This window comes from Narcine bancroftii, chromosome 5 (assembly GCF_036971445.1).
Source record: "Narcine bancroftii isolate sNarBan1 chromosome 5, sNarBan1.hap1, whole genome shotgun sequence".
In the NCBI taxonomy this organism is placed as follows: domain Eukaryota; kingdom Metazoa; phylum Chordata; class Chondrichthyes; order Torpediniformes; family Narcinidae; genus Narcine; species Narcine bancroftii.
In genome coordinates, this window is record NC_091473.1 from 230181116 (window position 1) to 230207728 (window position 26613).

The 26613-nt window shown below is 39.0% G+C and overlaps 1 protein-coding gene across 11 annotated transcripts in view; it reads left to right on the plus strand.

Moving 5' to 3' along the window:
* Nucleotides 1–26613, plus strand: part of ppfia4 (PTPRF interacting protein alpha 4) — a 460378-nt gene that overhangs the window by 167570 nt on the left and 266195 nt on the right. Inside the window, exon 1 of one of the 11 annotated variants that reach the window (XM_069941634.1) lies at nucleotides 9395–9755. The exons of the other annotated variants lie outside the window; for them this stretch is intronic. Coding sequence (XP_069797735.1) covers nucleotides 9675–9755 — 81 coding nt within the window. The 5' untranslated portion in view covers nucleotides 9395–9674. Of the gene's footprint in view, nucleotides 1–9394; nucleotides 9756–26613 lie in introns of those variants that run through there. 11 annotated transcript variants of the gene reach the window in all.

A 26613-nucleotide genomic window follows, 5' to 3' on the forward strand; every position in this document is an offset into this window, starting at 1 on the left:
AAGGTGTGCAATGAATTTGTTAGATTAATGTGTAATGCAAGATTTTAGTTTTATAATTCAATAAGGGAAGTAATGGAGTCAACAACTTGAAGTTTCTGCAAACAAAATTAAAATTTGTTATCTTTCCAAACGAAGAAAATTTTCCTCAGGTCAGATTAGCTCACATTTCAATTAGATCACATTTCAATTAGATCACATTTCAATTAGATCACATTTTAATTAGATCACATTTCAATTTGAAGTAAAAGAATGAGGGATTCTTTTATACTCCAACGCACAACCTTTTTTCATATGTCATCTCATTTCCAGAATCCAATAAGTGGACCTTCCCTCTACCACCTTCACTTTCAGTATAGTCTCTGATTTTCCTTCCATATATTTTACCTTATCTGGAATGTTTCCAGCCTTTGCTTTTTGAGTAAAGACTAAATTTTTCAGTGTTCATCAAGTTTATTTATCATCATCGCCTCTGCAAATTAACTCATTGCCCTGCACATTATTGCACAAATCCCATGTGCATTTGAAGCATTCAATACAGATGGAACATGATCCAGTCCGGCTGCATCATGGCCTGGCACAGGGACACCAATACCCCGAGCATAAAGCCCTCCAAAAGGTAGTGGACACCGTCCAGGACATCACAGGCAAAACCCTCCCCACTACTCATGAATTCTACAGGGAACACTGCTGTCGGAGAGCAGCAGTAATCATCTAAGGATCCACACCACCCAGCACATGCTCTGTTCTCGCTGCTGCCCTCAGGAAGAGGGATAGGTGCTCCAAGACTCACATCACCAGGTTCAGGAACAGCTGCTAGCCCTCCCCCATCAGACTCCTCAACAACACTCAATTAGAGACTCATTTAAAGACTCGTAACTTGTGTACTTTATTGTTTTTTTTAAAGTTCGCTCTGTATTGCACAGTCACTTTGTTTATTTATCTGTTTACAGTTCTTTATCTGTTTACATGTGTACGATATGTGAAGTTTTATTTTGCACTTCCAATTCAGCCTCGCCAGCAGAAAAATACCAGGGTTGTATGTGATGTCATGTATGTTCTCTGACAAGAAATCTGAGAATCTGATAATATCTTTCATGCATTATCGCAAAGACAATATCAGTTCGTGGATGACTGAAAATGATTGCAGTTAATGAAAAGGATTGAAAATAATTCAGAGTAAATGCCTAAATACCAGTTAATTCCATTTATTGCTGAAGTTCACTTTGCTTTAAAAATGAAAGCATGGTACTTTTTTTTCTGTGCAATGGAATGAAAGGTTGCAGGTTGTTGAGAGAATTGGAACCAAAGTTAAAAGCTGAGATCATGTTTACTGTTGATGTATTTATAGAGCTGTTGATTTCTTCTCCACATTCACTTAACCCAATAAATTGTACTATGTACAATTAAAAATAATAAACTTTAATTGACAGCTGTGGGGGAAGTAGGTGTAGGCTGTTAAATGGTGTTCCGAGTCAGTTACATGGAGGCAGCAATTTTTGAAAGGAAGATTAGTTTCTGCAGTCTGACTTGAATCTTTGTGTCTGATGCTGGGGTCATTTGAATTTATAATTGGCTGATTGCATCAGCAAAAAAAAGTACAAATGGTTTTGATTAATTAAGTAGATGAAGATTGTAGGCTTTCCTTCGTAGTCACTTTCAGCTTCACAGAATTCCATGGACTCTGATTCTACACCACTATTGCACACCTTAAGCAAGAATTGCTCCAAAAAAAAATGCAGGAGTTAAAACAGTTTGGCTGTGGCAATGATTATTGGTCTGAATTATTGGTCACGGGGGATACTTTTATATTATTTGAAGTTTCAAGTATCTTGGCAATGCCTAAAGTAATAAAAATTCATTATTCTCAGAATATCATAAAATTAGAATCCTAGATTATGATCTTAAAAAACAGGAGCAAACTACTGGCAAACATGTATAGTTTCAAAAATTACCGAGGCCTTACTGCATATTTATTAGGGGGCATTGGTGAAACACAATGCACAATTTTTGGGTTTTCAAAAGAAGGAGATGTGTTCTTGGGTTGGTGGGTTTGTCAACTAAGGAGAGCTCGCGTTGGCCTGACCTCCATTTTCGAGAGCTGAGAAGAAATAAAAGGAAAAACCCAATTCTGGAGAAAGTCAGCAGGTCAAACAGAATACTTTATAGAGCAAGATTTTTTAAAAAGATCGTATGTAGGAAAGATGAGGAGGTCCTGTAAAGAGAGTTCAGGGGCTATGTTGAAGGACAACATCTCCACAGTTGTGATCTCAGGATTGCTACCTGTCCCACGTGCTAGTGAGGTTAGGAATAGGAGGATAATGCAGCTTAACACGTGGCTAAAGACATGGTGCAGGAGGGATCATTGGCCTCTCTTCCAGGGAAGGTGAGACCTGTTGTGATGGGACGGTTTGCTTCTGAGCTGGAAGGGGCTAATATCCTTGCAGGAAGGTTTGCTGGTGCTTCTCTGGTGGATTTAAACTAGATTTTTGGTGGATAGGAACCAGAGGGCCAGATCAGATAGAGAAGTGGAAGAGGGAAAAAATTATGTGAAAATTACATGCACTGTTAGAAGTCAATGGGTTGAATTTGGTGGAAATTTTCTGAAGTGCATCCATTTCAATTCAAGGAGTATTGTAGGAAAGGCAGGCGAGCTTAGAGCATGGATTGGAACGTGCAATTATGACATTGTGGCCATTAGTGAACCTTGGTTGCAGTAGGGGCAGGACTGGCAGGTCTTATTGGTTTAGACACGATAGAACAGTTTGGGGAGGGGGGATGAAAGGGGGAAGGGTGACATTGCTGATCAGGAAAATTATCACAGCTGTACTCAGGCAGAACAGACTAAAGGGCTTGTCTACTGAGGCTATATGGGTGGAGCTGAGCACTGATGTTCTGCAAGAAAGTGAAGATAAAATGAGCACATTCATGGGATTGTATTATAGACTGCCCAATAGTCAGCAAGAATTGGAGGAGCAAATCTGTAGAGAGAGATAGCAGACAGGAAACATAAGGTTGTGATAGTAGGAGATTTTAATTTTCCACATATTGACTGGGACTCCCATACTGTAAAAGGGCTGGTGGCTTGGAGTTTGTCAAATGTGTTCAAGAAAGTTTTCAAAATCAATATATAGACGTACCAACGAGAAAGAATGCAATACTGGATCTCCTTTTAAGAAACAAGACAGGACAGATGACAGAAGTATGTATAGGGGAACATTTTGGGGCCAGTGAATTATGGAGAAGGATAGGTCTGGATATTGGTTGAGATTCTAAATTGGAGAAAGGCTAATTTTGAGGAAATGAGAAAGGATCTAGAATATGTGGATTGGGATGTTATTTTCAGCCAAAGATGTGCGCAGTAAGTGGAGGATCTTCATAGGTGAAATTCTGAGAGTACAAAATTTGTAGGTCCTGTCAGGATTAAAGACAAAGTTAATAGTTGGAGGATATGGGGGATCTAGTTTGGAAAAGAGAGAGGTTTTGTAGCAGGTATAGGCATCACAGAGCAAATGAGGTACTTGAGTAATCTAAAAAATGTAAGAAAAACCTCAAGAAATAAATCAGGAAGGCAAAAGAAAGACATGAGTTTACTTTGGCAGACAATGTGAATGAAAATCCTAAGGGTTTCTACAGGTATATTAAGATCAAATGGATAATAAGGGTCAAAATGGGTCCCCTTGAAGGTCAGAGTGGTTGGCTTTGTACGAAGCCAAAAGGGATGGCAGAGATCTTTTTTTTTTCATCGGTATTCACTCAGGAAACAGGCACAGAGTCGTTGGAAGTAACAAAAACAAGCAGTGAGGTCATGGAACCTATATAGATTAAAGAGGAGGAAGTTCTTGCTGTCTTAAAGTAAATAAGGGTGAATAAATCCCCAGGGCCTGACATTCCCTTGGACCTTGAGGAAAGCTAGTGTATAAATTGCAGGGGCTCTGGCAGAAATATTTAAAAGGTCCTTATCCATGGGTGTGGTGCCAGAGAATTGGAGGGTATCTTGCATTGTTCCATTGTTTAGAAAAGGCTCCAAAATAAATTATAGACTAGTGAGCCTGATGTTAGTAGTAGGTAAATTATTGGAAGGTGTTCTAAGAGATCGGATATACAATTATTTGGAGAGCCACAAACTTACTATGGTAAGTCAACATGGCTTTGTACATGGTAGGCTGTGTTTAACCAATCTTCTTGAGTTTTTCAAGGGGATTTCAAGAATGTTGACAAAGGAAAGTCTACATGGCCTTTAACAAGGTCCCACATGGGAGGTTAGTCAGAAAGGTTCAGACACTAGGTATTTATGGTGAACTGGATTCAACAATGGCTGGATGGGAAAAGCCAGAGAGTAGTGGTGGATGATTGCTTCTCAGGCTGGAGGCCTGTGGCTAGTGGTGTGCCTCAGAGATCAGTGTTGTTGTTTGTCTTCAAAATGAATGATCTGGATAAGAGTGTGGTAAATTGGATCAGAAAGTTTGCAGATCACACTCTGAATGGAGGCATTGTGGACAGCGAAGAAGAATTTCAAAGCTTGCAGAGGGATCTGGAGCAGCTGGAAAAATAGGCTGAAAAATTGCAGATGGAATTTAATCCAGGCAAGTATGAGGTGTTGCATTTTTAAAGGACAAACCAAGAAAGGATGTACATGGCGAATGGTAGGGCACTGAGGAGTGTGGTAGAATGGCGGGGCCTGGGAATACATAATTTCCTGAAAGTGGTGTCACAGGTAGAAGGGGTTGTCAGGAAATCGTTTACATATTGGCCTTCATAAATCAAAGTATTGAGTACAAGAGCTGGGATGTTATGATAAAGGTGTATAAGACATTGGTGAAGCCAGATTTGGAGCATTGTGTGCAGCTTTGGTCACCTAACTATAGGAAAGATATCAATAAGATTGAAAGAGTGCAGAGAAGATTTACTTGGATGTTGCATAGACTTCAGGAATTGAGTTACAGGGAAAGGCTGGGACTTTATTCCTGGATTTGATAGAGGTATTTAAAATTATGAGGGGGATAGACCGAGTAAATGTAGAGGCTTTTTCCACTGAGGGTCAGTGAGATACAAACCAGAGGACATGGGAAAAGTTTAGGGGGAACTTCTTCACACAGAGAGCGACGGGAGCATGGAATGAGCTGCCAGCTGAGGTGGGAAATATGAGCTCAATTTTAACAATTAAGAAGAATTTTGACAGGTGCATGGATGGGAGAGGTAGGGAGGCTATGGCTGGGTGCAGGTCAGTGGAACTAGGCAAAAAACAATGTTTCGGCACAGACTAGAAGAACCAAAGGGGCCTTTTTCTGTGCTGTTGTGATCTATGGTTTCATACATAACCAATGTTTTGGGTTTGAGCCCTTCATCAAAGTACGAGAGGTTAAAAGGATAAATTAAAATTTCCAGGGTAGAGGCCAGGAGAATGGATTTCCAAGCTGAGAATGCAGAAGCATGAGTCATGGCCTTGACTTGTTGTGGCTTCCTCTGCATTGGAGAGACTGGATGAGCACCCCGGCTCTATATGCCACAATAGCATGGATCTCCCAGAGGCCACTCATTTCAATTCCCTGTCCCATTCCTTTGCTGGCATGTCTGTTCCCGGCATCATGCACTGCCAGACTGAGACCACCTGCAGAATGGAGGAAGAACACCTCATATTCCATCTGGACACCCTTCAACCAGATGGCATTAACATTTATTTCTCTTATTTTCGTTAACTATCCCCCCCCCCCCACTTTGCCCTGTCCCCTTTACCCCCAGCACACACTCGAACACTGTCTCCGTCTCTCTCTCTTCCCTTTGACAGAAACAAAATCAACTCTCACCTTTCCTCTTGTATCTAATTAACACCCTTTTGCCTGGTGGTCTGGACTTCTCCCCCTGCCAATCTTCAGTATTTTTTCAGATGCCTTCCTGTTTTTTTTTGTTGCTTATACCTCGATGAAGGGGCTCAGGCCCTAAATGTTGGGAATATATCTTTACCTCCTCTAGATGCTGCTATACCAGCTGAGTTCCTCCAGCATTTCTGTGTGTTTTTGGTACAATCAGCGTCTGCAGATTTTCATATTTCACAGATAGTTTTTTTTTCATTTGGAGTATCTTGAATTTTTGGCGATCTCTATCTCAGATGGCTTCAGAGGTTCAAACTTTGATTGATTTGAAAACAGTGAATAATAGATTTCGGTACATTGGAGGAATCATGGAAATATTGAGATGGGGAGGAAATGGAGTTCAGATACAAGATCAACGTGAACTTTTGAATCACGGGCCAGGGCTGAGCAGCTTAGTTATGCTTTTATTTCTTGGGTTCTCTGTGAAAGAAAGAACACTTAAAGACCATTGCATCAGCTCACCACTGACTTTACTGAAATAATGGGAATGCACATCCATCCTTTCAGTAAATTTAGCAATATCTCATGTAATTGTGGCTTGAAAATGCACAGATGTTCTTAAGATTGTAGAAAATGTTCCTGGATATTGTTTACGGTTTAGAAACTATTCACAAACAGAATCTGTCCAATATTGTATTTTGTTAAACTTTAAGTTGTATATGAACATCAGAGAAGATTTTGCATCATGCAATGGTAAAGGCATTTGATAAAGCTCACATCAAAAGTTGGTTAGCAAAATTGCGGTCCATGAAGTAAAAGGGTAATGAGCACCATTCATAGGAAATCGGTTTAAAGATGGAAAATGGAATGTTGGGTCAGGTGTTTTTTCAGACTCGAGGATAGAAAGCAGTGGGGTGCCCTGGGGGCATTGTTGTGTCATTTAAAAAATGTTTTTCGTAAAACATTTTTTTAGGTAGATTATTCTTTTATACCAAATATAATTAGCTGAGCATGTGAATGTTGGCTGAGAGACGATTCTGACATTGTATCATTTTTCCTGCCAAAGGAATTGGAAGATTTTGCTGCAACAGCTTTGGTGATGCATCCAGTGCTGCGTACTGTCAATTGCCAAACCATGCAACAAGTCAGAGATGACTGCAGTTCAGTGCACCATTAGTTTATGCTATGAATTTTTGATCATCCAGTGCTGTTTTTTTTCTTTTAGTTGCCTGAAGGCCAGTTTCACACATTCTAAATTTTGTCATAAATACAAAAAGATGGGAAGTGATCCACATTTTCCAGACTTCGTATGTTATGGGGGTGCAGCAATGGGGCCTGGCACTGTAGGTGAGGGTGGAGTGTGCCGTTGGCCAGGTTGGCAGGAGACTGTTGTAAAAATCTTGAAGGCCCACCCTTACTGAATGTAGCAAAGCGCATATGTAAGGAAGGTCAGTTTTCAGAGAGAGATATAAGATAATTTGTAAGTGACAGAAATAAACAAATTTACAGTGAGTGATCATTATTCAGAATGTACTGCCTGAAATGCAACAAACTTTCAAAATGGTAGAAGATGTATTTATTTGAGTAGAAATACGCATGACTGGGGGATAGGTTGTACTAATACCAGCAGGGTTGCTCTTTCGAAGAACCAACACAGATATGTGCTGAATGGCTTTTGATTATGTTAAAAGTTATCAATAGCAAGATTGTCATTGATAGCTCTTGAGACAGCAGTGAGTCTTTAAATACCTAATAGTTAAGTAAAAATATCTCCCCGTGGTCAGCTGTTATTATAGTCATTGTGGGATGCAACTAAACTTGCTGCTTCAGTTGAATGAATTTCGAAAGATTGATTTGCATCATTACAGCGCCTTTCAAAACCTCGAGATGAACCAGAATTATTCATAGAAAATAAAGTTGTGTGGTCACTATTAAAATTTCATTTGGATCCAGCCAGTTTGTGCCATTCTCCTGATAGGTTATTTTTGATATGGATGATAAAGCATTGGTCGGAGCAGCAGGGATAACTTCACTGATGTTTTTCAAAATAATGCAATGGGATCTTTTGTGTTCATCCGAGAGAGCAGAATTGACCTCTGTTTAATGTTTCACCAGAACTCAGCTCGTCGAGCATTTCCACGGCACAAGAATATCATTTGTGTTTTCAGTCTCTAGAGGGGGTTTGAGTTTGGAACTTTTAATTCTGCGCTCAGAGATTTACCATCCTGCCTGTATCTGACACAATGTATTGACATCAACTTAGAGCACAGCTCTATGAAATGGTTAAATCCGTACATCCACGCTGCTTAGTAACAGCTGGAGAATTTTACATTTAATGGATAGTAACACTAAAGTGGAAGGATTTAAAAAAAATGTAGCTAACAGATGAAAGCAGATTTGGAATTTAATTTTGGATCCGCTGCTTTCACATAATAGGTTACTGTTTATTAATATTATATCCCTCAAATATATGGAATGAGCAAACACTGGTACAGTTATATTTGTATATTATAAAGGGTTATATATTGTTTGCCATGATGCTTCTGGTTCTATCATTTGCAAATATTGTTGTTTGCCTATTCTGTACATTTAGCAACGTTTTGTCATTTAGGTTGGGGCAAAGCTGAGCAACACATTCGGAGCCCATGACCACTGTAAACCCAAGACATGCCTGACCCACATTTGATTGCTGATGTAAACAATAGTTGCTTGGTTGAAAGAATTCTGTCTCAGCAGGAACACTGAAAAAAAAATCACACCCATGTTCTCCTTTCACCCTTGACAGAAGAGGCTTCCTTTATCACTCGGTTTTTAAGCAAACTTTCTCAAACTCTTGAAGAGGGAAGTAAATATTCAAGGACTGGTATCATTGTCTAAGTCTACAGTAATCTTGTGCTATTTTTTTTTCCTTGGAGCTGTGCTTAGGATTTTAAATCGCATTGTGCTGATCCTTCTCTGTGCAATGAAGCAGAGAGCTGCTTCAGTGCTTTGCCAGTCATTGAATGAGCCTTTGTTTTCTTAAAAAAAATTTCACACTATGAACCATACTGACCAAAATACACACAAACATTTCCCTCTTGAATATACAGTCATTTTCTCCCCTTTTTCACCCCCCCTCCCCACCCACTCAACGTTCAACCTAGAATGAGCCTTTGTTGAAGGAGTAAATCACTGCTTCTGACTTGCTTAAACAATAGTTTATTGTACACCCAATTTAGTGCAGTATTTGCCCTTGTCGTGTTGGAGCTTCATGTTGTGTTTCTGGGGCCTTTAAAGTGATGGAGAACTACTTTCTCAGCGAAGCCTTTGAACTTTCAAGCTGTGATCTGATGGGTAACGACCGGAGTGATTGGTTTCGGGGCCAATTTAATCCTGTAAACTTCACAATGTTACTGGAGCAGCTTTTCAAGAACATTGAAAGAACTGGCCTCCAGCCATATTCGGGGTTGAATTAGAGTCCCGATAATAGGGACTAAACCCAGTCGTGACGATCTGAATCGCTCTCGCTGGTCCGCTTGGCTTCTTGACAGTTCGAAAGGCATGTGATTCCCAGTGGGAGCAGACGGGCAGTCCCTAGTGCTCTGTGACTGCTTCGCTGTGACATGCTCCCTCACGATCTCTGTCTCAGCTATAATTTCCTCATGTTTTGCATCAGCTGCCCCTTCAGTGAGGAACAGTTTCTCGCCGACAAGCCGGCTCCAGCTGAAGCTCACACCCGCTTGCGGGAGTTCAACTTACCCCGTTGCAAGTTGGAGAGAGCAGAACGATCTGGGCGAGATTCCCCACGTATTCCAGCAAGGAGGGATTACGCTTTGCCACCCTCTGCCACCGTGTGGATTTGTGGAGAGCTGTGGAGCCTTCGGCATGATTTTTTGCGACATGAACTCGGGGACTAACTCCATAAAAATTCAGCTGCAAAATGGAATTCGCTTCAGCACGTATCAGGTAAATCACTGTTCTCCTTCAAGGGGAGGTGGTGGTGGGGGGTCCTGGAGGAACATGTAGTGGAGAGAATGTATCAATTAGGTGCTTTGTTGGAAAGCCTTGACTGTGGGTTTCCTGATCCATTGCAGACTCGGTGATGAAGCTGCGAAAATAGCATTGAGCAGCTTTGCATTTTAGGAATTGTAAATCGCTGGGTTTCGCATACAAGGATGGTTTAAAGGGCAACTTTTCCTCATTGCAATCTTGTCCGTTTTGGCCTTGCAGAAGAAATTGTGTGATGCAGAACGCCGCATTTATTCCTATTCATTCAAAGTGTTGGACTTAAAACTATTCAGTCGTCGGATTGAACCCAGCAGAACTCATCGATTTTTAAAATAAGTTAAAACTCTTGCACTGTAAATAAATGCATAGATGAACTACACAAAGTTCAATCAACACATTTCATTGTTTTGGATTGTTCAACAATGATGTATTTGGGGACAAGTTATTTGGATATGGTACTCGGAAGAATTACTAAATATTTGACAACTGGGGTGCATTAATCTTAATTGATGTGATCTTTCTTTATCTGTTGTGTTTTTTTTTATATTTTGTTCCCTGGAAGCTCCCTTCAAGGAGAGCTTCAGGAGCTCTCCTGCAGTTCACTGCTGAAGTGGATTTGGTGGCAGCATTGCTTCAACAGTGATTTTTTTTTCCAGTTCAGAGCATGACAAAACTTAAAAATCACATCCACGTCGTAAAAAAAAAGGTTTTCTTGAAGATATCTTGCCCATGGGATGAACATAAATGTTATCAAGTTTAGTTCGTTGATGTGATTGGATTAAGTGAGACGAGAGCTGCAGAATTTGAAATACTTGTTCATGGCGTGGGACATAATTTAGGAACAGAACCTGTTGATTATAAAAATGTCACTCTACTGATGATATTTTCAAACAGAATAAGGACTGAATGGTGTTGATTTTTTTAAATGACATTGATGGATCAGGATAGATGTCCTGTAAATTATTAAACTCTGTATTCAGCTGTATTTGTGCTCAGATCTGCCAAGATTGTGATGTGCCATCTTGTCAAATGGTGTAATTGCAACCCATAATGCACTAATGAGCATCTAATGAATTTGATGTGCTCTTTTTGGGGGTGAGGCTGTCATCAGTTGCAGGATTGTTTTTGGAAAAACTTGACAATTGGAATATTTTAATTGGTCTTTACCTTTGTTCTGAAGTCATTTGTAGGTTCATACTGCAGAAGTCAGCTGTTTTGGGAAGGAATTTGCCATCAATTGAATTAAATATTGGTTTTGTATTTTGCATTCTTTACTGCTAGAGGGAGCATTTGTTTCTATGGGAAAAAAAAAACTAGTTGTAAAAGTTATCATTGATTTCCGTTTTTTAAAAAAAGAGTAAAATGAATAAAATTTATATAATATCAGAATCCAACAATCCAAAATGTTTTTAAAAGCACAAAGTCCTAAAATCCAAAATGTAATCCTAAAATCAAAGCTAATGAAATATAATTAATATTTGATGTCATTATTGTAAGAGTCACTTTTTGATGTATGAATAAAGGCTGGTTAACAGGATTGAACTGAAACTGTAGTTTAACAATTACATTTGATGCAAATCTATTTGACTTTTATTGGCAGTCTTTTGCAGAATGAATTTCATGGAGATTTTCCAATAACTGTGAAATCTTAGAAGCATTACACATGAGGAGTGACTCATCTCCAATAGATTTTTTTTCCTTAGGAGCATATAACTTCAGTCTTTTCAATCCTATATAATGGAAGTCTGTTTTTGCTGATATTTTTGACCTTATTTTCATGACTCATTGAAATTAAAAAAAAAGAATCCACAGAGAAGCAAGTTTGATTCTTGATCTCATTGAAATTTTAACTGGGTGGGGGGGGGGGCGGGGGAATGCAAAGAGAGTTCTGAATTACATTTAAAATAATAAAGCTATCTAGAAATGTAGGTTAAAGGTCGACAATAATGCTGTAAATAGAAACAAATCCAAAGTCTAAAGTGAAATGTCATTTTGTTTTTGCAGAGTTTAAATTTGTTGAGAAAATGTAAACAGGACCCTGTGCAATTGAATTTAAAGGTCAAGGAGTGGCAATGATAGTTGTATTAATAATTAGTGCAATAATCAGTGAAATGTACTGCTTAAATGAGAAGTAGTGGGTGGAGGAGAAGGGGGGGGTGGGTCGCTTGCAAGATTCATGTTAATTCTGTGGTGCTGGAGTAATAATGACTATTATGTTCTTGTAATATGAATAATTACCCAAATTAGAATAATAACAACCTAATATTACAAAAATATGAAACAAAAAAAATCAGAAAAATGATGGAAATATTTAACAGACCAGATAACAACTAAAAGGAGAAAAAGAATCAATATTTCAGACCATTGAATTTTCCTTCATCTGGTAAATTTTCTCCATTTTCATTTTTAATGTCCAAGTTGAACCATCTGCATTCTTTCTCTCTCCAAGGTGCTGGACATTATCATCAAAAAAATGTTTCTTATTGGTTCAAATCCAATATTTCCTGTGATTGAGGAGTTTTCTTATTTATTGGTAAACAATATCTCAAGAAATGAACTTGGTTAGTGACAAAGCCATAAACTTGCAATGTTTGCGGTGGAATGTCCCGGTACACAATACACATTTGAGTTACTTCCTGTTTATGTCAAATGGCAATGGCAGGGATGCATGAAAAAGTTAAACTTTTTTTAAAATTCAGTGTGTTTATTGGTTATACAATGACAGGTAATGAGTTGGAGATGTGCTGGGTTGCATGACTAATACCAGTTTAAGGTAGAACGTGTAATTTACTCAGGAGGCCATCGACTCAAAGAGCAGAGGAAATAATCTACAGCAACTTCTCCCAGTTAAAACAAGATAATTTCTTCATAAAATGAAGCAGGACTATGTTAAAATCACTCTGTTAGTTATGGCAATGCTTAATTGGCAAGGAGTTGATAAATAATTTCTACTCTGGTTGATAGTGTTTTGTGTGCGTGTATATCCATAGGTTTTTGTAATTTCTGCCTTTTTTCCACCATTAAATAATAGTGGCTAGTTTTTAAAGATTTTTTTTGTTAAAATTCTCTGTAATGAGCTTCTGGTGAAGAACCTGGTAGTTTTCCCACAGGGTGAATTAAATCATTCTAATGGAAATGAACTTGTCTATTGAAATGTCACTTAATTAGTGAAAGAGAAAAGCTAAAATTTGGCACAATATCTAATCAACATCTTTTTGCTGCAGGTTGAAATGAATTATTTTTGTTTTGAGGGTTCTTGGTAATGATGTACCATCATGGGAGTTCAATTGGACACCATCCCATCAACTATCACCAGTCTTCAATGAAATTTCAGATTATTTATTGACCGTTCTCTGCACTTAAATCAATTTATTAATATGATGAGTCAAATTCAACAAATTAAATGAAATTCAACAATTAATTACATGGTTCAAAAATAATCCTCCATTTTGTCCTTCCTCAAAATACCAAAACCTAAAACTCCAAAAGGTTTGGATCTTTAAATTACTAGAAATACAAAATAAGTTGCAACTAAAAAGTAAAATAATTCTTCATTGGGATTTAAGCCATTAGAAGGTGCACAACAGATAGTCATCAGATCCCACTTGATTGATCCCCCTGTAAATGTCAAAGTTTAGAAATAGCCTACTTCTGAAGAGGAATGGACATGTCATAACTTCACTTTTTAATGCTCATCGGAGAAATATTCTTTGAAACAGCTAATTGCAGATGGTGTATGAATTAGGTTTATTTTTGTACAAGCCTTGATCAATGGTGTTGGTTAGTGAGACCAGTATAAGTTCACAGGTCAATCTCATGCAGCAAAGATTAATTATCATTCATCAAACAAGCAGTATGCTTTAAATGATTTTTACAACATCAATTCCTGAAGAGCAGTACTGTTTTAACTGAGGATAATTTGGATTGAATGGTTTTGGATATTAAGGATTGTTTGTAAAGCTCAAAGATATTTAAGTCAAAATAAATGTCACACTGATAAATTTAAAGAAACTACCATGTGTGTTCAGTTTGTATTGTAGCTATTACTTTTATCATAAGACAAATCGCTTTTCCATTGGAGTTAAATCTATAGATTATGCTTCCAATTTTTGCAATGTTGCTGATGGAGAGACTGAAAAAATTTACCTCTAATCTATAATCAAATGTTAATTCTTTACAATGCCTGTAATGGATGGTGGAGCCACCAGACAGTAAAGGATCTAATCTCTGCTCTCCAATCGTGGTGTAGATATGACTGCTCCCTTCACATTTCTGGTCAGTGACAACTTTGAGAGTATTATGTGTTAATATTAATAATATTGAAAGAGAGGAATTGAATGCACATTTTGTTTGAGATGTGAATTGCATATATTTACATGCTATTGTGACAGTATATATATATATATATATAGGTGTGTTTTTGGGAGATAAATTGGGAAAGGTTTATGAGAGTAGATCACATACAAACACTTTAAAACAGATCTTTTTTAAATACTGGAGCTCTGCCCCATGGTAGATGTATCTGCTCCAGAGCTTTTGAAGAGTGCTCAAGACGCTTCACTAATGGATTGTTGTTTGTAAAAGGCAACAGATGAAAGAGCATGTTGGATCTGCTGCTGTCTGGGAGAGAACTTGCTGTTCTGAGAGAGTCATATGGTTTTGCAAGCAGAGAGAGTCAAACAGGCTTTCTTTTATACACACACACACACACACACACACACACACACACACACACACACACACACACACACACACACACACACACACACACACACACACACACACACACACACATATATATATGAGTCAAACTCACAAGTTTGTAAAATGCCCCATTTTGGAAGACTGCCTGGTCAAAGCCTTTGTGGTTCATGCAAGAGGAGAGGACTGTCTAATGTTTCACTTGGATTAAGAAACAAAAATGAACTATGTGGTAACCTGAAAGAAAGAGGTTATCATCTGGAGAACCCTGACAGGACAAGTTTTGTCAGCAAGACATGGAAGTGGCTAATTAAAAAGGAACAACAAATCTCTCTCTGAAAACTGACAAGAACCTTCCTGAGTGGTAACCATTTACCTTTCAAGCACCAAAGCCTGGTGAACTTTATAAATGTTAAATTCTGTGCACAGAGTAAGAATTGCCTGCAACCAGTGAACTTGGAGGAATGAGAAGTGAGATTGGACTGTGAACCAAAGAACTTTTCTGAACTCACACACACCTTACATACACATGCGCTTATAATTAGAAGGGGGTTAAGTCAATAGAGATAAGTTAAAGTTTGATTCTATTTTCATGTTTAAAGACAATTAAAAACAACTTTTGTTCAAGTATCCATTTGTCTTGGTGAATATGTATTGGTGCTGGGTTTTTGAGTTCTCTGGGCTCATAACAGTATGAGAGCCACAATCCATTCTTCAGCCAAGATGAGATGTTACCTAGCTTTTGCTATAGATGCACCAGATTTAATTTTTTTTTAATGACTGAAATAAAAGGGAAGTTACAAGTATTTATGTTGCTCATGAGTAAAATAGGAACAATTTGGTTGGGAGGAGTGGAAGTGGGTTTCAGCACATAGATTTTCAACATCGTGTCTAGTCTAGATTTGAATTGATGTTCAATTATCCATCTTGTGGCCTCGTACTGTGAGCTCGTCCTTGCAAGAATTACCAGGAGCGCTATGAAAATATTTCAAGCCAACTTGAAAAGGACAGACTCTCTGCTTTTTGATCAAATTGGAGAAGAGGCACTTTGGAAGATGGTGGCCACTTTGAATCTCTTTGGGGTTCTATGTATTTCTCCTCCCAAACAACCTCCCTCCTGTCTTGCTCAATACCTCTGCCCCATCTTTTATAGTGAGGCATGATTAGTCATGCAAGACCCACAGAATTGGAATTTACTCGAGAAGAGAGAGAACTGGTTACGTAGAATCGCAGGGAGATAAAACATGGAAACAGGCCCTTCAGCCCATTATCCACACTGACCATGTTGATCCTGTTTTATCTCCCCATGATCATTCTCATCAATTCCCCTCAGATTCTGCCCTCCCCTACACTATAGGGTCAATTTAGATTGGCCAACTAACCTACCCACCTGCACGTCTTTGGGATGTGCAAGGAAACTGAGGCTCCTGGAAGAGCCCCCCTCGGTCACAATGAGAACATGCAAACTCCACCCAGTTAGCATCCAGGCTTAGGAAAAAAACTGAGCCTTTTGCACTGTGAAGCAACAGCTCTATTAGTTGCACCACTTCAAATCTTATAATTTACAATGATAAGATGATGGGTAAAGTGTCAACTTTTTTCCATTGCCATAGTCGTAGTATCATACTGGGACAGCATCATTTGTGTAGCAGTTAGCATTACGCTGTGACAGCACCAGTGATCAGGACCAGGGTTTGAATCCCGCGCTGTCTGTTTGTATGTTTTCCCCGTGACCGCGTGGGTTTCCTCTAGGTGCTCTGGTTTCCTACCACCATTTAAAATGGGCCTGTGACTGTGCTGTATTTAAATTTAAAAAAAATTTAAAAGATATAGCACCGAAACAGACTCTTCATCCCACCAGTTCTGTGCTGATCTATTTTTCCACTAGTTCTCTGCTAATCCACGTTACTCTCCCCACATGCTCTCTAGATCGATGACTTTTCTACATCTGCAATTTACAGTGTCCAATTAATGTACCAGCACTCATCTCAAGGATATGTGAGGAAACGAGCACCAAGAACATTGAAAGTGCTGGAAATACTCTGCAAGTCAGGCTACATCTGTGGAGAGAGAAACTTTTTAGGCCATCAGAACTTGAACAAGGGTCTTCAACCTGAAGCATAACCTCTGTTTCTCTTCCCACGGATGAGGAATTTCTGATCTTATTTTAGATCTACAGCATCTAAAGTTGTTTTTGATTTTCATGCAAAGGAAATGCATGATATCATGGGGTGAGTGTGCAGAGTCCACCAGTGTGGACAGCAGCAGTGTCAGGACTAAACCTGGTCAAGTGGAGTTGTAAGGCAGCAGCTCCACTAGCTATGCTCTAGTGCTCATCTCCTGACACAAACCAAGCATGACGCCTGTGCTCTTGCGATTTTCATCAATGGTCAGCATCCTCAAGTATGCAAACAGGGCCTTCAGGCCAATTCGACAATGCCGATTAATTTGTTTGTGTAAGATTCAATTTACCTGTATTTGGCTCTTACCCTTCAGTCTTTATTATCCATGTTCCAGTCCTATTGTCTTTTAAAAGTCATAATTATACCCACCTCCACTTCCACTGGCAACTCATACCATATAAACATCATCTGTGTGGAAAATATGCCTATCAGTTTTTCTTAAAATGTTTCTGTTCCTTTCTCACCTTAATGCCCTTCAGAGTTATACTCCACTATTCTGAGGGTAAAATTATGACTTAACTATTTACCTATGCCCTTCATAACCTTCTGTACTTCAGGCTCTTTTGCTCCAGGGAAAAAAAAAGTTCTGTTCAGTCTCTCGCAGCTTTTTTTTGGTGCCCTTTCCCATCTACTGACATTTTTTTTAAATACCAGGGAGACCCGAACTGCACCCTGAAGGTTGCACATTTTAAGTCCACACCTAAATGAATTGTTTGCTCTTGTTTGTTCCAAATGTTCAAAGTGTTCTGCAATTAGAGGACTAATTTTATTACTTGTGGAAGAGATATGAGCAAGTGATGATTTGCTGGTTCCCTGAGGCTATGAGGCACGATCAAGGTTGAGGGCTTTGCAGCTTCGTTACCACCTCACTCTGAATGATTGTCATTCACCTGCCTTGGTGGGCAGGGTGGGCTTTGGTTGGTGACTGTTGATTGCTAATTATTTTATGAACAAATCCGTACAACAGTTCTCACCTACAATTACCTTCTAAATGTTGTGAAGGGGAATTTGGTAGGCTTATTTAACTTGAGTTTGCATGAATGTTGGATGTGCTGCCTTGATCATTGCTAATTAACTTTTTATTATCCCTTCTTTTGGATTTGATATCAATGGACAACACCATTTTTTCCTCCCAGGTTTGCTTTCTGGGAAAAAAAAGGGGGATTAGGATAGACAAAGATAATTTCAGATTTACTGTATCATCTCAAAAGTTGGAGAAACATTAAATTTTATTGAATTTAGCAGGCATAATTATGTAATGATGCTGACACATTGTGTTTGTTCAACTGACCAACAAATGTGAGGAGCCCAGGGTTTTTACAACCAATGTAGAGCTCATAGGCTTTCTTAATAAGTGCAGTGTGACGGACTATCTAGCGGTGGTTTGGGAGGAATTGTTAGAGCGGCTTGCACACACACATTTCAAAACACAGAATATTGGCAGAGAAGCAACATTTAGCAGCTTGCCCGGGAGAGCATGTGATCTTTGCAGGCAGACTCAGAATAGTTTTGCTCTCAGAGAGGGAGGGTGTGAAACAGAAAGAGAAGGAGTCACAGAAATCAGGTCCAGGGGGACAAGCTGGCAAACTTTGGAAGGCTGCCTGGTCAAAGGAGAAGACTGGCAGTTTGAAAGGTGACCTGAAAGAAAGAGGATCATCTGGAGAACCCTGAAGGGGGTAAGTTTCGTCAGCAAGACTGATTGAGAAGGTATCAGTTGCGGATGTCCTGGAAAAGGAATCTCGCTCTGAAAACCAGCAAGAACCCTCCTGAGTGGTAACCATTTGCCTGTTAAACATCAAAGCCTGGTGAACTTTGTTAATGCTAACTTCTGTGCACAGTACAAGAATTGCCTGCAACCAGTGAGATTGAACTATGATCCAAAGAACTTTTCTAATCTTAAATATACATTACACTCACCTGCGCTTAGTATTAGAGGGGGGATTAAGTAGTTAAGTAGGTTAAGTAATAAGTTGAAGTTTAATTCTGTTTTCTTGTTCGAATATAATTAAAAACTACATTTGTTTAAGTAACCCTGTGTTGTGGTGCATTTCTATTGCTGCTGGTTTTTGGGGTCCTCTGGACTCCGTAACAGCCGTCATGCTGCATCTTTGAGCCTTGAGTGTTTACTCGCCAGAAATGTAGCAGAATGTCTCGTGGCTGTTACAATGTTGATGAAATTTCTGCTGAATTGAATTTTCTTGAAGACAATATTATGTATGCTATTGCATGAAGAACATGCGCATCAACCTGCATTCAAACTCTATCAATGTAATGCACAGGATCTAGATATGTGAGCTGCTTTTATAGTCTGTCTGCCTCTCTCTTGACAAAGCATACTCAGAGTTGAGACAACATTTGAATAGCACCTGCACTGAGTGCATACCTAGGCATGCTTGTGCTTGGATTGACCAAACTGCTTGCTTTGTGGGCAATGTTCTAATTATCTGAAATGCTTGGGATCGGACCTATCTTGATTAAGCAGATTTTCTGGATATTCTGTAATTTTCTCTAAGCAGGCCAGTAACATCAAGAGAATACATGTATTGACTGTCGCCGATCCTCACACCTCCTCACCACTGTGGCCAATCCAGCCCAGGAGCCCAAGGTCCCAGCTCCTGCCTGGCAGCCTGAGGTCTCACCTCACCTGTAAGTGGTAGGAGACTGCACAGGGATTGTCCTCCAGCAGGATTTCAGTCTTCCTGCTGAAAGGGTATTTGACAGAGGGAGTGGGGAGAGAAGGTGGCTTGGGTGGGCAAGTGGAGAGCGAGGATGTCTTGGGCAAGTGAGTGGGGAGAGAGCGCGGCTTGGGTGAGTGTGGTATTCAGTTTCTGAGAATGCCTCAATGCAATTTACCACACAGTAACTCATGGCCATAAAAAATGGCAATTTATAAATAAATAATCAGTGCTATCCTTTCCTTCAATATGTAACCTGTGGACAAATATCTCTTTTGTAAAACTGATTCCTTGTAGCCCAACTTGAGCATGGTGGGTTTAAAAAAAGTCAACTTTTTTTCAAATTGTTACGTTGTGTCGCACCTAGGGTGGGGGTGAAATTATATTTGGAATTCTGGTTGATCGGTTTTCAGTTAATCGTAAGTATACTGTAGTAGACTCAGAATATGACAGGGAATCACAAAAACAGATTGTATCTAAAAGATGGTACGTGATAGGGAAATGTTAAGGTGATTTTTCATGATCAGCAGTCCAGCTCAAAAAAATGTTCAAGAAGTAAATTCTTCATTGTCCAGTGTAATCACTTCCAAATCTGACTTGCTTTCGTAGCTGAGGGGAAATTAAAAGCCATCCAGTACATGTAAGATGTGCCTAAACTGGTTGACATGAGCAGGTTATATTCTTTCATTCAAGAGCCAGTGAAGTAAATGGGGATTTTTATGTATGTGGTACTTGTTTCAAAGTTGTCAGTTTACTTAGGCAAAATATTTTTTTTGGTCTCCATTGGCCACAGTTTGGAGAAGTTGCATATCATAGGAAAGTCTTAACAATTTTGTTTTCCACTCTTACTCAAAACAGACATGCATATCCACAGCAAAACTAGGAATTATTCAAAGTTGTTTTTTAAAAAAAAATGGAATAAAAATGAAGAGATGGTGAAACCTTGGATGTATTCTAACTTTTAATTGAGAAAAAGAAAACTAATACTGAATACAATTTTCTCTCTATGCAACAGCCCTAGTCCTGTTGGAGCAACACATGGGCTTGAAGCAGTAAGCAGAGAATATATAGAGTTATGGAGCATGAAAAAGGTTTTTTTTTACCATCTTCTGCATGCTGCCCAGGTTATCGAACTGAACTAGTCCCATTTGCCCAAATTCTGCCCCATACCTCGACAAACCTTAAATCAATCTACCTCTACACCTTCCTCTGGTAGCTCATTCAATATATCCACCATCCTCTGTGGAAAAAGTTATCCCTCTGGCTCCTTTTTAAAACTTTTCTCTTTATACCCGTGCTCTCTCGTTTTTTGACTCCCTTTCCCTGGATAACCATTTACCTTATCGATGTGCCTGTTGATTTTGTTTCTCTCCATAAGGTCAATCCTTAACCTCCGACGTTTCAGGGGGAAATAACCCAGCCTTTTTCAACCTAACTCTCCAGTCCTGGTCACATCTTTGCAATTTCCTCTCTCTTTCCAGTTTAATACAGCCTTTGTGAAGTGGGTTGCCTTCTCACTCATTGCTGAACTGGTGAGAAACCCATTTCACAGGTTTATGATAATGCCTGTCTTTTCTTTTCATTTCATCTACCAGTTCCTGAATGTATGATGGCTAATTGTATTATTCAGGGAATGCTTGATGGAAATGTCAAGTAGTTCAAGCACTGCAAAGCATAATGACATTTGCATAAAGTATTTTTTATTGCTGAATCTTAGAGTATCCACCTCAATCCATTCAACTGTTTTTAGGAAAGATCCGGAATTTCTTTAATATATCAAAGAGCTTGTTATTTAAATTACTTCACCGAGTTATTACTTTATTTAACTCCTTTGGTGTATAAGAAGTACAAATTTCACAACTGATCTAAAATAAGTAGTCATTTTGCATAATCTGGTGCTTTTACTTTGAAGTTGGACTGTTCTGTTAGAGCACTTAAATGAAAAATTCATCCACAATTTAAAAAAAAAATTCCCAACTCCCAAAATACTACATGATTAGAGATGCTTTCAGATGGAATATAGAAGATTGCGACATGAAATTGTGTCTTGCTGAAGCAATTCAAAATTAATCCCACTCCTCCATGTATTCCTCGTGGACTTCTCCTGTGCTTCACTGGTTTGCGTTTGACTGAAAAGATGGAAGTGGTGTTATTTCGTTCCATGAGTCAAGCATGTGCAACAACCTGACAGGTTAGCAGATCAAAGAGCAAATAATATAGAGCTACGGAAGAATTTTTAAAAGAAGCATGAGTATTGAAATTAATTGCTGAGTATCCCAAAGTGATAAAAGAGACATGAGCTGAATGGCTCCATCGCATCATTCAATAATTTTATTTTCAAAGTTTGCAAGAAATTGTGAAGCTTTGGATTAAATTTAGAAAAAGTCCTGTTTCTGATCAGCAAGGTCAAGTGCGATATCCCCTCTCTCAACCATTTGGGCAATGCTTAGAACATGAGGTGATGGCCAATGCTTAGAACATGAGGTGATGGCCAATGCTTAGAACATGAGGTGATGGCCAATGCTTAGAACATGAGGTGATGGCCAATGCTTAGAACATGAGGTGATGGCCAATGCTTAGAACATGAGGTGATGGCCAATGCTTAGAACATGAGGTGATGGCCAATGCTTAGAACATGAGGTGATGGCCAATGCTTAGAACATGAGGTGTTGGCCAATGCTTAGAACATGAGGTGATGGCCAATGCTTAGAACATGAGGTGTTGGCCAATGCTTAGAACATGAGGTGATGGCCAATGCTTAGAACATGAGGTGATGGCCAATGCTTAGAACATGAGGTGATGGCCAATGCTTAGAACATGAGGTGATGGCCAATGCTTAGAACATGAGGTGATGGCCAATGCTTAGAACATGAGGTGTTGGCCAATGCTTAGAACATGAGGTGATGGCCAATGCTTAGAACATGAGGTGATGGCCAATGCTTAGAACATGAGGTGTTGGCCAATGCTAAGAACATGAGGTGATGGCCAATGCTTAGAACATGAGGTGATGGCCAATGCTTAGAATATGAGGTGATGGCCAATGCTTAGAGCATGAGGTGATGGCCAATGCTTAGATCATGAGGTGATGGCCAATGCTTAGAACATGAGGTGATAGCCAATGCTTAGAACATGAGGTGATGGGCAAATGTTTGTCTTGCCACATTCGTAGCACTTTGGGATATTTGTGAGTGTGTGCATTGCTCCAAAAACTGGTGAATTTAAATATTTACAGATGCCTCCCCCCCTTTGCAATATGGAGTGAGTTGGGGGGGGGGGAGGGGATGAATTGTTGCCTTCCCACAAAATAGTTGAAAATACAATTTTCTGTCCATTTTTATCTGGATATTTGAGAACTTTTATTCCTATATATATTCTGTGAGAGGGAAATTTATTCCTCATCTCAAATTTTTGAGTGGGAATTCTGTCAGAGCAATTTTATAATACTTCACAAGTAGATACAAGTCTCTGTGAAGCCTATGAACATGGCAAATAGAACTGCGGAGTTCCCTCTGGGTAGCAGTGAGATGCAGAAAAGGAAACGTCTTTTATTATTGATTGTGCAGAAGGTGGAGTTCTTGTGGAAGCTTGATAGTTGTGTGTCTGTTCATCATCTAATGGAAGATTATGATCATCCACCATGTATGATTTGAGGAAACTGAATAGTTGTTGCAGTTTTACAGTGAGAGTGATGACTACAGACTGGTGAATAAAAGGAAAGCTTTGCATAGAGCAAAAAAAAACACGTAGTTATTGACCGAGTGCTTATTGAGTGGGTGTGACAATGAAGAAGTGAACACATGCCACTGACTGGTCTGCTTGTAACGAAACAAACTCGAAAATTCCACAAAGAACTGAACCTTGAGGGTGAGTGTGAATATTCATATGGTTGGCTGCAAAAATTTAAAAAGCGTCACAGTATAAAATATCTTTAAAATCTGTGGTGAAAAAGCTTCTGCAGATTATGATGCAACTGAATGTTACATTGACAAATTTGCTGAAATGATACATGATCAAAAACTTAGCCCAGAGCAAATTTACAATGCAGATGAGACAGCTCTCTACCGGTGTTACCTACCTAGAAAAACATTAATAACCACAGATGAAATAAGCACCATCCGGTTTCATGGACGTTAAGGACAGGGTGACTGTTCTTAAGTGTGCAAATGCTGCAGGCATACACAGGTTAAGTTTAGCAGTGGTTGGAAGATGCCTGCACCCTCACTGCTTTAAAGGTGTAGCAAAGCTCTGTGAATTATTACACCAATAGGAAAGCATGGGTAATGTGAGAAATTTTTACTGATTGGTTCAATAACCACTTCGTACCGACTACATGAGCACCTTGTACAGAGGCTGGCCTGAAAGAAAACTGCAAAATTTTATTGCTCCTATACAATTGCTCTACATATCCCCCTGCTGAAGATCTTGTGAGAGATAATGTGTTCATCATTTATCTTCCCCCTAATGTTACGTCGTTAATACAGCCTTGCGACCAAGGAATTTTACACTCAATGAAGAGCAACTCCAGGGACCTTTTTCTGAACTGTGTGCTCAATGCAGTCAACAGAGGCGTATGCATTAAAGACTTCTTGAAAACTTTCACTCCAAAGGATGAACTTTCTGCACTTGTTAATGCATGGAGAACTGAAGCAACATTAAAATATGCTTGGCATAGACTTTAGCTGTCAACAACATTTTATGAAAATGAGCCTACAGGTGAAGACTTTGAAGGTTTTCATGTCAGTAATGAGAGGAAGATGATCACTAACCTCATTGCCTACGCCAGAAGTGTTGCAGTAGAAAATGTAAATACGCTGGAGGCACCTGACATCGAAGAAGTGGTGAACACTGACAATGAAGTGCCTGTTGTGCACTTCTTGAGTGATGGGGATATTGCTGAAATGGTGTTACGTACTGATAAGCATGAGGCTAGTAGTGATGAGGATGAAGACATTGTGCGCACAGGGGAAAAAATGCCAATTGATGATATGGTTAAAATGTGTGCTCAGTTAATGGGTGAGATGAAGCAACATTCATTTATCTGTGACCATGAGATTACGGCTGTTTATTCAATTAAAGAGGGTTGCTTAGACAGAAACCACTTTTAATTAAACAGATGACACTGTAAATAGTCTTTAAAAGAGTTCATTCTGGCGAGATGTTTGAGCTGTAACGTGTGTTTACTGCATTTGCACTGTTTGAGGTGTCTTTGCCAGTTTTATTTTGAAGTTTTAATTTAAAATAAAAAAAAAACATGCCAGTGATATTATGACCTCTCATGCTATCTAAATTCATTTAACACCCCACGCCCCTATTTTGTGCAATTTTGCACAATTTTGAACCATTGCCTTTTGCTTAAAGGGACTGCCATTTAAAAAGGATTCCAAAATCTGGAAGATTCTGAACAACAGCAGATTTCCGGTCCTGCAGATTCTGGATAAAATGTTAGATACCTGTATTTGGTTAATAGGTGGTTCCAGCACTGGCATTCTTCAACCCTTTCTCCACCTACTTTATGGTAAACTCATTTTGGATCTGACAAATTATATTTTCCTTGGTAAGTCCACACAAATAATTTTAAAATACCCAATGAAGTTTTCTGAAAATGCATACATGGTTAATTTCCTTCCTTACTCTACTGCTGAGCCAGCGTGATTGTCAGTGAAACAGGTTGAAGGAAGCTCCGTAAGTCGTACAACAGTGAATAAAAAAAAGAGAAAATCAAAAGGAAAGTTGCTGTGCTAAGCAAAGGGACCCCCTCCCCCCCCCCACTCTTTAACAAACCTATTCCACTTTGCTCCATGACATTCTGCAGTCCATGAGATGATTTTCAGTGCAATGTATTGATTATTGGGATCACTCTGCTAATGTATGTTGGAACATGATTCACTCTCTTGTTCAATCAAAAGTTGATCACATTTTGTGGGTTAATTGATTATATTGAGTTCTTGGAAAGAGTTGTAAATCTGGATTGGTAAATCAAAATAATCATTTAACTTTAGTAATAATGTAAACATGCCGGTTTTTGGCCTGAGAATATGGAGAACCTTGGACAGTTATTGACCTGTTGAGTTCCTCCAGGATTTTTTTTCTAAGATCGCTGTGTCTGCAGGCTTGTGTGTTTTAAGTCTAATCATTTAACTTGTTCAGTCAATTAAAAGTTTTCAATTAAGTCATCTGCCAGAGGAATCATGTCATTCTATATGTGGACTTAGTATGTGTAATAATAAAATCTATAAATTACTGTATATGAAGGCATATAAGACAAACCTTGAAAATTAAAAATGTCACCCTAAAACCAGGAGTCATAATGTATGCCATGTATAAAATCTGAACCTCAACAGCAAACTCTGTGCTCCTCCATGCCAAGTATAAAATACAAACCTGAACAGCAAAGTATCGGTGCTCCCCGCAGGGTCTATCCGCCCAGTCCTACTCCAGTCAACACTGTACTGGCTTTAAATAGCCTGTTAAAGGATCTGACGGTGGTGGATTATTTTAAAATGTGCTAATAAAATTTAAACCTTTACTGGGTAATTTGCTTTTAAAATATTGTAAATTAATATATTAAATACACCTAAGCACCATCACTTCCCTGGTTAGTAGTAAGTACCAGACTTGGGTTAGTCTTATACAGGAGTAGAGCTCAAAACCTACATTTTAGGTGAAAATTCAGAGGTCATCTTTTGCACGAACCATCTTGTACATGGGCAGGATTGTTTTGTGATTTGATGCTTATCAGCATTCAGAATTCCCCTTTTGTGTGTATAGTGCATTTAATCTTCCTTGATGTGAAGGTGCTCTGTTTATTCCGGATGAAAGGATTGTACAATCTCACATTTTGTAAGCTTAATAGTTAAACCTCGACCAAAAAAGATCGACCAAATTAGAAATGTTAAAACTTCCCAAGGCGTAAATTGAATTGCTAAGTTAAGCCACTATTGCTTTCCATTTCACCGTGGAGCAATGCCATGCAGAAGTTTACTTTGAACCAACATTAGCAACTAAAATTTGTTCTACCTCAATTGATCACAAAAATAATTGCACAAAATTGCCATTCTAGGGATGAAATCCTTCATTACATGGGATGAAAGAAGGATATTCCGGAAGTTGCCATGATTTTCTGCAGGATAACCCAAGAGAAGAATTTTAATTGCTTCATCACCCTCCCCCTACCACAGACAGGGATTAATATTGTTGAATATGAGATGAAACATGAATTTTTAGTAATAATATCCTCATCATTAAGCTGAATCGCAT